This window comes from Hypanus sabinus, chromosome 16, assembly GCF_030144855.1.
Source record: "Hypanus sabinus isolate sHypSab1 chromosome 16, sHypSab1.hap1, whole genome shotgun sequence".
Classification (NCBI taxonomy): Eukaryota; Metazoa; Chordata; class Chondrichthyes; order Myliobatiformes; family Dasyatidae; genus Hypanus; species Hypanus sabinus.
In genome coordinates, this window is record NC_082721.1 from 60897902 (window position 1) to 60906475 (window position 8574).

Genomic DNA, 8574 nt, shown 5'->3' on the forward strand with positions numbered 1-8574 from the left:
ATTTTTATTTAGTCCACTGCAAAACAAATTTCATAACATTTCAGTGGTAATAAACCTGACTCTGAAGGACTTGGGATATTTCCCATACCACACTAGAGACTTCGCTGAAATGTTGCCTGGATTAAGGAGCATGACTCATGAGGAAAGATTGAGTGAGTTTTCTCGTAGGTGTGGAGGAGGATGAGAGGTGACTTGGTCGACATGGCTTAGAAACAGACAGTAGCCAGAGACTTTCCCCAGGGCAAAAGTGGTTAATACGAGGGGGCATAATCTTAAAGTGATCAGAGGAAAGTATAAAGTGGAGCATTTCACAGGTAAACTGGGTGAAAAAGTCAGGCATATGAATGATAGAAAAATGGAGGTTGATCTGGGAGGAAAAGATTAAGTTGATCTTAAGAGTAGGTTAAAAGGTCGGTACAACATTGTGGGCTGAAGGTCATGTACTGTACTGTGACTACTTTCAATGTTGTAAATACAATATCAGTGAAAAACAATAGACAACATATTTGAACTATGAAGCATTGCGCTAATCACTATTCTACCGTGCCACCTATCAGGATGCATCTCATCTGATCTGAATGGTTCTGAGTCAGGCTGCCTCAGCTCACCTGCTTCAAATCAAACAGAAATATTTCATTAGTACACCCAACCAAAACCCAACATTTGCAGTTGATATGCAGTTTGATCTTTTAAATGACTTCAAGTTTCCTGGCCATCTCATGTTCACTATAGTTGCCCAGTTTCTATATACCTCCATTCCCCATCAGGAAGGCAGCAAAGCCCTCCTCTTCTTTCTGGACACCAGAACCAACCACCACCACTCTTCCATCTGGCAGAACTGGTCCTTACGCACAATAATTTCTCCTTTGCCTCCTTCCACTTTCTTCAAACAAAAAATGTAGCCACGGGCACTTGCACAGGTCCCAGCAATGCCCGCCTTTTGTCAGCATTCCAAGCCTACACCGGTATCACTCCCCAACTTCTCCTACGCTACATCAATGACTGCACTGGTGCTGCTTCCTGCATCCATGCTGAGCTCGTCAACTTCAACTTTGCCTTCAACTTCCACCATGCCCTCAAATTTGTCTGGTCCATTTCTGACACCTCCCTCCCCTTTCTCGATCACTCTGTCTCTGTCTCTTCAGACAATTTATCTACTCATTTCTTTTATGAGCCCACTGATACTCACAGCTACCTCTTCCACCCAGTCACCTGTAAAAATGTCATCCCCTTCTCAATTCCTCCAACTCCACCGCATCTGCTCTCAGGATGAGGCCTTTCATTCCAGAACTAATGAACTGTCCTCCTTCAAAGAAAAGGGCTCTTTTCCTCTACCATCAATGCTGCCCTCATCCGCATCTCTTCCATTTCATACACATCTCCCTTCACCCCATTCACCTGCCACCCCACCAGGGACAGGGCTCCTCATCCTCACATAACACCCCACCAGCCTCTGTACAGCATGTAATTCTCGGTAACTTCTGCCATCTCCAATGGGATCCCACCACCAAGCATATTTCCCTCCCTGCCTCCACTTTCCAATTTCCACAGGGATCCCTATGTGACTCCTTTGTCCATTTGTCCCTCCCCATTGATCTCCCTCCTGGTCTCCTCCTAGAACAAGTGTTACACCTCCTACCTCACTACCATTCAGGCCCCAAACAGTCCTTCCATCTGAGGTGACACTTCACCTGTTCTGTTGGGGTGCACTACTGTATCCAGTACTCCCAATTGTCACCTCTTGTCTATCAGCAAGACCCAACATAGACTGGGAGACCACTTCGCCGAGCACTCATGTTCCATCCACCTGGGATCTCTCAGTGGCCACCTATTTCAATTCTACTTCCCATTCCCAACTTTAGTTGGAGGAGCAACACCTTATATTCCATCTGGGTAGTCCTCAACTTGTCGACATGAACATCTATTTCTCGAACTTCTGATAACTCCCCTTCCCCCCAATCACCATTCCCATTTCCCTCTCTCACCTCCTCTACTTACCTGCCCATCATTTCCCCCGGTGCTCCTTCCCTTTTATCATGACCTTCTATTCTCTCCTATCAGATTCCCCCTTCTCCAGCCCATTATCCCTTTCACCAATCGACTTCCCAGCTCTTTACTTCACTCCTCCTGGTTTCAGCTATCACCTATGACCTTGTACTTCTTCCTCCCCTTCCCCTCTATCTTCTTACTTTGACCTTTCATCTCTACCCTTCTCATTCCAGTCCTGATGAAGGGTCTTGGCCCAAAACATCAAATCTTTACTCTTTTCCACAGATGCTACCTGGCCTGCTGAGTTCCTCCAGCATTTTGTGTGTGTTGCTTTGATATCCAGCATCTGCAGATTTTTTTCTTGTTTAAACTGTTGAACTATTTTCCCTACTGACAATGTCAAGCACTAAAATTGGCTGTGTGGCTCTTGATCTCCCAGTAACATCTAGATATGACAAATTCAAAGGCTAATTATGCATACACTGAACAAAGTGGCCAAAGTGAAACATTGTTTTAACACCGCTTACACGCTTCGTAACAATTTTCTTTTCATAAACACAAGAGATTATGCAGAAGCTGGAAAACTTGATGAATATACATGAAATGCTGGAGGAACTCAGCAAGTCAGGCAGCATGTATAGAATGGTATAAGCAGTCCACATTTCAGGCCAAGACTCTTCATCAGGTTTAGAAAGGAAGGTTTGGAGGAGGGGTTGGAGCATGAACTTGCAGGTGATAGATAAAAACAGATAAGAACATAAGAAATAGGAGCAGCAGTAGGCCATCTGGCCCGCCAAGCCTGACCTGATCATGAGAGGGAGGGTGTGTGGAGGAAGATGTGAAGGGCTGAAGAAGGAATCTGACAGGAGAGGACCATGGACCATGGGAGAAACAGAAAGAGGGGAAACCAAACAGAGGTCATGGCCAGGTGAGAAGCCAGAATGGGGGGGGGTAGAAAAAGAGAGGGAAGGGCAGAGAAATTAAAGGAAGTCGAAGAAATCAATGTTCATACCATGAGGTTGGAAGCTACTTAAATGGAATACGAGATGCTGATCCTCCTACCTTCTACCATGATGAGGCTGTGGACCAACACCACCTATTCCATCAAGGTAGCCTCCAACCTGATGGCATGAACATGATTTTTTCTCTTTTTATCTTCACCCCTTCCATCTTCTTCAATTTCCCATTCTAGCCTCTCACTTCTCACCTGACTATCACTTCCCCAGGTGCCCTTCTATCTTCCCTTCCTTCCATGGTCTACTCTTGCTTTCAGAATAGTTCTTCTCCAGCCCTTTCCCACCTGTTTGGTCCCATTTATCACCTCCTTCCCCTTCCCCCATCTTTTTAATTTTAGTGTTTTCCCCCTTCCTTTCCAGCCCTGAGGGGTCTCTGCCCAAAACAACGACTGTTTATTCATTTGCAGAGACGTTGCCTACCCTGCTGAGTTCCTTCGGCATTCGTGTGTGTGTTGCTCTGGATTTCCAGCATCTGCACAATCTCTTGTATTCATTATTTACTAATTTCGTTAGTTCATACAAAATTGTGGGCCGAAGGGCCTGTACTGCTCTATGCTTTGCGGGGAACTGCTGTATCTAACTAAACTAATTCCTCATACTGTTGCTTGCCAATATCTACACTGTATCCAAAGTATAATTGTTGTTGAAACTAAGAATATATACAGGAATTTTCCACCACATTTTATATTGCCTTCCAAAGGAGCTGCAGTGTGAACTAGCTGTACCGCATTTTATTGCCCTATTGGACCCTCACCATTTCCTGCAGCAGCGGTATTCTCCAACAATTGGTCTAAATTTTAAATGTGTTGCTAGGTACCGCGCTTTAAAATAAACACTTGTTGCACGGTCACTAAAAGCGAGGTTTGGAGCTCGCTGTATGAAGTACATTGCACGATTTGCGCCGGGTACTCACTCAAGAGAGAGACGCCGCGGGGCCGCTTCACTTCCACGGCGCTGGTGCCCAAGGCAAGTAACAGCAACAGGCCCAGGCTCGGGGCCTCGAGCACGGATGTAAGCGCCATCCGATCAGTGAGCGACTCCAAACGGCTGTTGCTGCTGCGAGATGCCCGGGCGAGCGGAGGGACTGATGAGGGCAAAGGGGAGAATCGACTAAAACCCCGGGCAACGTTACAACGACGAACCAAAGTGCCGGAGACCCTCGCACCGCCCTCCGAATGAGCCGCTGCCCGGGTGACGCGTCATCACCGCTCCTGCGCCACCTGATTGGACGCTGTGCCTGGCCGCCCCGCGCCGCGCATGCGCCTCCCTCCGCCACCCTGATTGATTCATTCATTCATTCATTCATTCATGGATCAGTGTGGGGCATCGAGAGGGAAAAAGAAACGGAGGAGGAAGGTCTCACGGTTAAAAAGGATATGGGAAGAAGTAGACTAAAATAAAATAGAGTAATACGTCACAGAAACAGCCCATTCGGACCAATAGAAAGTCAAGTTTATTCCGGCTTCTCACACAAGATATTGAAATAACTCAACCAGTCAGCCAGCATCTCTGCAGGGCAGGAAAGGAAGAAGGTAGAATAAGAATGTGAGGGCAAGAAGTACAAGCTGGTAGATGAGGGGAGGGTGGATGAACTTAGAAGTTGGGAAGAGATTGGTTTCATCTTTAGCCCTTTACCTCTTCCGCCAACCCCATCCCTGCTTCTGCAGATTTCAATCATAATTCTATCAACCTCTGTATCAAATATATTTGATGATGTGACCTCTGCAGCCATTGGTGGCAATAAATTTCATTCGTTTACCACCTTCTGGCTGCAGAAGTTCCTCCTCATCTGTGTTCTAAAGGGACGTCCTTGTAATCTAAGGCTGTGCTCTCTGGCCCTGGACTCTCCCACTGGAGGGAACATCCTCTCAGATGTGGAGGCCAGATGTATTATAGGCAGAGGTTACTAGGTTGTTGATTATTCAGGGTGTGAAAAATTATGGGGGGAGTGCAAGAGTATGGGGTCCAGAGGGAAATGGATCAATCATGATGAAATAGCAAAGCAGGTTCAATGGGCCCAATGACCTAATTCTACTCCTATGTCACAACCACTCTCTCCAGTTAAAAACTTTCAATATTCATCAGGTTTCATAGAGATGCCCCTCCACCCTTCCGAACTCGAGTAAGGCCCTGAGATATCCAATGCTCTTTAGGTTTCCATTCCTAAGATCTTTCTTGCAGACTTCCTCGGCACCCCCTGCAGGGCCACCACATCTTTCCTCCGAATATATTTAACCTCTTTCTTTGGTGGTCTGAGGTACCTAGCTGATTCAAGCAGGCTTCAATTATACGGGTGCCTAAGAGGAATGTGGCAATCTACCTAAATGACTATCATCCAACAGCACTTACATCCTATCTGATGAAGCCAGGTTCACTTCAACACCCTGATGAAGTGCTTTGAGAGGCTGGTGATGAAACATAACAATTGCTGTCTGAGAAGAAACTTAGATCAGCTCCAGTTTGCCTACCATCACAACAGGTCAATAGCAGATGTCATTTCATTGGCTCTTCACTCAACCCTGGGACATCTGGAGAGTGAAGATGCATACATCAGAATGCTCTTCATTGACTACAGTTTGGTATTTAATGCTGTCATCCCTTCAAAACTAATCAGTAAGCCTCAATATCTCTTTGTGCAACTGGATCCTTGATTATCTCATTTCCAGACCACAGTCAGTTCAGATTATCTGTCAGGCCTGCACAGGAAGGCACCTCCCAGTCTCAACACAGCTAACAGGAGACACATACCACTCGTTTCCAACTCATCACCTGCAGCCAATTTAAACCAAGCACAAATCCACAGTCCTTTGTTCACCCATCGAAACAGCCAAACTCAAACAGTTCCTCTCAGCCTTCAGACACCCTGTTATATGAAGTATCTGTTCTCTCTTGTTTTGTGGCCCCTCATGGTTTGTTATTTTGTGGTTTATTAGTAACATATCACTTACTGCTAAATCGTCTCTGCTTTTGGGTCAAGCCTCCTCTACATCCTCTGGCACTAGCATCACCATCTCCTCCACAATCTTCATCAGCACAGATGTAGCACAAGGCTGTGTGCATCACCCCCTGATCTACTCATTTCATATGTATGACTGTGAGTCTAAGCATAGCTCCAATCCAGCATTTAAGTTTGCTGATGACACTACAGTCATTGGCTAATTCAGAGGCAGTGATGAATCAGCATATAAAAGGGAGTTTGAAAATCTGGCTGAGTGGTGCCACAGCAACCTCTTACTCAATGTCAGCAAGAATAAGGAGCTGATTATTGATTTCAGGAAGAGGAAACCAGAAGTCCTCATTGGGGGATAAGTTCCTTCGTGTTATAATTTCTAAAGATCTACCCTGGGTCCAGCACATAAGTGTCATTACAAAGAAAGCAAGGCAATGCCTCCACTCTCTTGGAAGTTTGCAAAGATTTAGCATGTCAATCTAAAACTTTTACAAGCTTCTGTGATGGAAACTGGTTGCAACAAGGTCTGGTACGGAAACACCAATATCCTTGAATGGAAAAGCCTACGAAGTCCATCATGGGCGAAGCCTTCCCCACCACGGAGCACATCTATACTGAGCACTGTCGCAGGAAAGCAGAATCCATCATCGAGGACCGCTCACCACCCAGATCATGCTCTCATCCTACTGCTGCCATTGGGAAGGTGGTACAGGACCCACACCACCAGGTTCAAGGACAGCAATTACCCCTCAACCATCTGACTCTTGAACCAAAGGGGATAACTTCACTCACTGAACTGTACTCACAACCTATGGACTCACTTTCAAGAAAGCTTCATCTTATGTTTTCAATATATATTGCTTAATTATTAATTTATTATTATTTCTTGTTTGCCTTTCTTTTTGTATTTGCACAGTTTGTTGTCCTTTGAACACTGGTTGTCTTTGTCTGTCCTGCTGGGCGCTGTCCTTCATTGATTCTATTGTGTTTTTGGTATTTACCATGATGCCTGCAAGAAAATAAATCTTGGGCTTGTATATAGTGACATATATGTACTTTGATAATAAATATACTTTGAACTTTATATCATTTTACGAAAGGCATAGATTTGATAGGATGGAGTCCGTTTCCAGTGGCAGAACTGTCCAAAACTATAAGGTACAACACACACAAAATGCTGGAGGAACTGTAGAAAAGAGTGAACAGTCAACATTTGGGCCGAGATGCTCCATCGGGTCTTATAAAATTGCAGGTGGTGGAGGGAGAAAGTGGAGTGGTGGAAGTGACTGGGATAGGGACCCCTGGTACCCCATGGCGGAAAACGTAGCACGAAGAAACCGGTCAGAGAGGCTGTCGATTGAATGTGAGTCAAACATGAGGAAATCTGCAGATGCTGGAAATTCAAGTAACATACACAATGCTGGTGGAATGCAGCAGGGCAGGCAGCATTTATAGGAAGAAGCACAGTCGACGTTTCGGGCCAAGACCCTTCGTCAGGACTAACTGAAAGAAGAGATAGTAAGAGATTTGAGAGGGGATGGGTTGAAGCCAAGAGCTCAAAAGTTGATTGGCAAAAGGGATACAGAGCTGGAGAAGGGAGCGGATCATGGGATGGGAGACCTCGGGAGAAAGAAAGGGGGAGGGGGGCACCAGAGGGAGATGGAGAATAGGCAGAGTGATGGGCAAAAAAAGAAAAAAAAGGAGGGGGGGGAGAAAAGCAAAATATATCAGGGATGGGGTAAGGAGGAGGGGCATTAACGGAAGTTAGAGAAGTCAATGTTCATGCCATCAGATTGGAGGCTACCCAGCTGGTATATAAGGTGTTGTTCCTCCAACCTGAGTGTGGGTTCATCTAGGTTGGAGGAACAACACCTTATATACCGGCTGGGTAGCCTCCGACCTGATGGCATGAACATTGACTTCTCTAACTTCCGTTAATGCCCCTCCTCCCCTTCTTACCCCATCCCTGATATATTTAACTTTCCCCCCTCCTTTTTTTTCTCTCTCTGCCCATCACTCTGCCTGTTCTCCTCTAGTGCTCCCCTCCCCCTTTCTTTCTCCTTAGGCCTCCTGTCCCATGATCCTTTCCCTTCTCCAGTTCTGAATCCCTTTTGCCAATCACCTTTCCAGCTCTCAGCTTCACCCCACCCCCTCTGGTCTTCTCCTATCATTTCACATTTTCCCCTCCCCCTCCTACTTTCAAATCTTTTACTATCTTTCCTTTCGGTTAGTCCTGCCGAAGGGTCTCGGCCCGGAACGTCGACAGCGCTTCTCCCTATAGATGCTGCCTGACCTGCTGCGTTCCACCAGCATTGTGTGTGTGTTAATTGAATGTGAGTACCTGGGCTCCTCAGAAGCTCTGAATTGAGAAGCTTGAAAACCGATCTGGAAGCCATGCGGTACAAGATGGTGGTGAAGGCGTGTTCCCAGGCTGTGGTAGCAGGTTTGGGTAACTACATGGTCAGAGGGCAGCAGAGATCACAGAGGGGGAGCAGTGAGAGAGGGTTTCACTGAACTCCCATCGAACGGAAGATTTAAATTTCTTCAGGATAGGCATCCTTGGAGGAGACTCCACAGTGTGGTAGTCCAGTCACAAACAAGAGAAAATCTGCAAATGCT

The 8574-nt window shown here is 46.1% G+C and overlaps 1 protein-coding gene across 2 annotated transcripts in view; it reads right to left on the reverse strand.

Annotated features, from left to right (window-relative positions):
- prkcsh (protein kinase C substrate 80K-H) overlaps positions 1-4222 on the reverse strand; it is a 106561-nt gene extending 102339 nt beyond the window's left edge. Inside the window, exon 1 of one of the 2 annotated variants that reach the window (XM_059991896.1) lies at positions 3919-4222. In XM_059991896.1, the coding sequence (XP_059847879.1) occupies positions 3919-4027 (109 nt within the window). In that variant the 5' untranslated portion in view covers positions 4028-4222. The remainder of the gene's footprint in view (positions 1-3918) is intronic. The other variant, XM_059991897.1, reaches the window with a different exon arrangement.
- Between the last annotated feature and the right edge of the window lie 4352 nt (positions 4223-8574).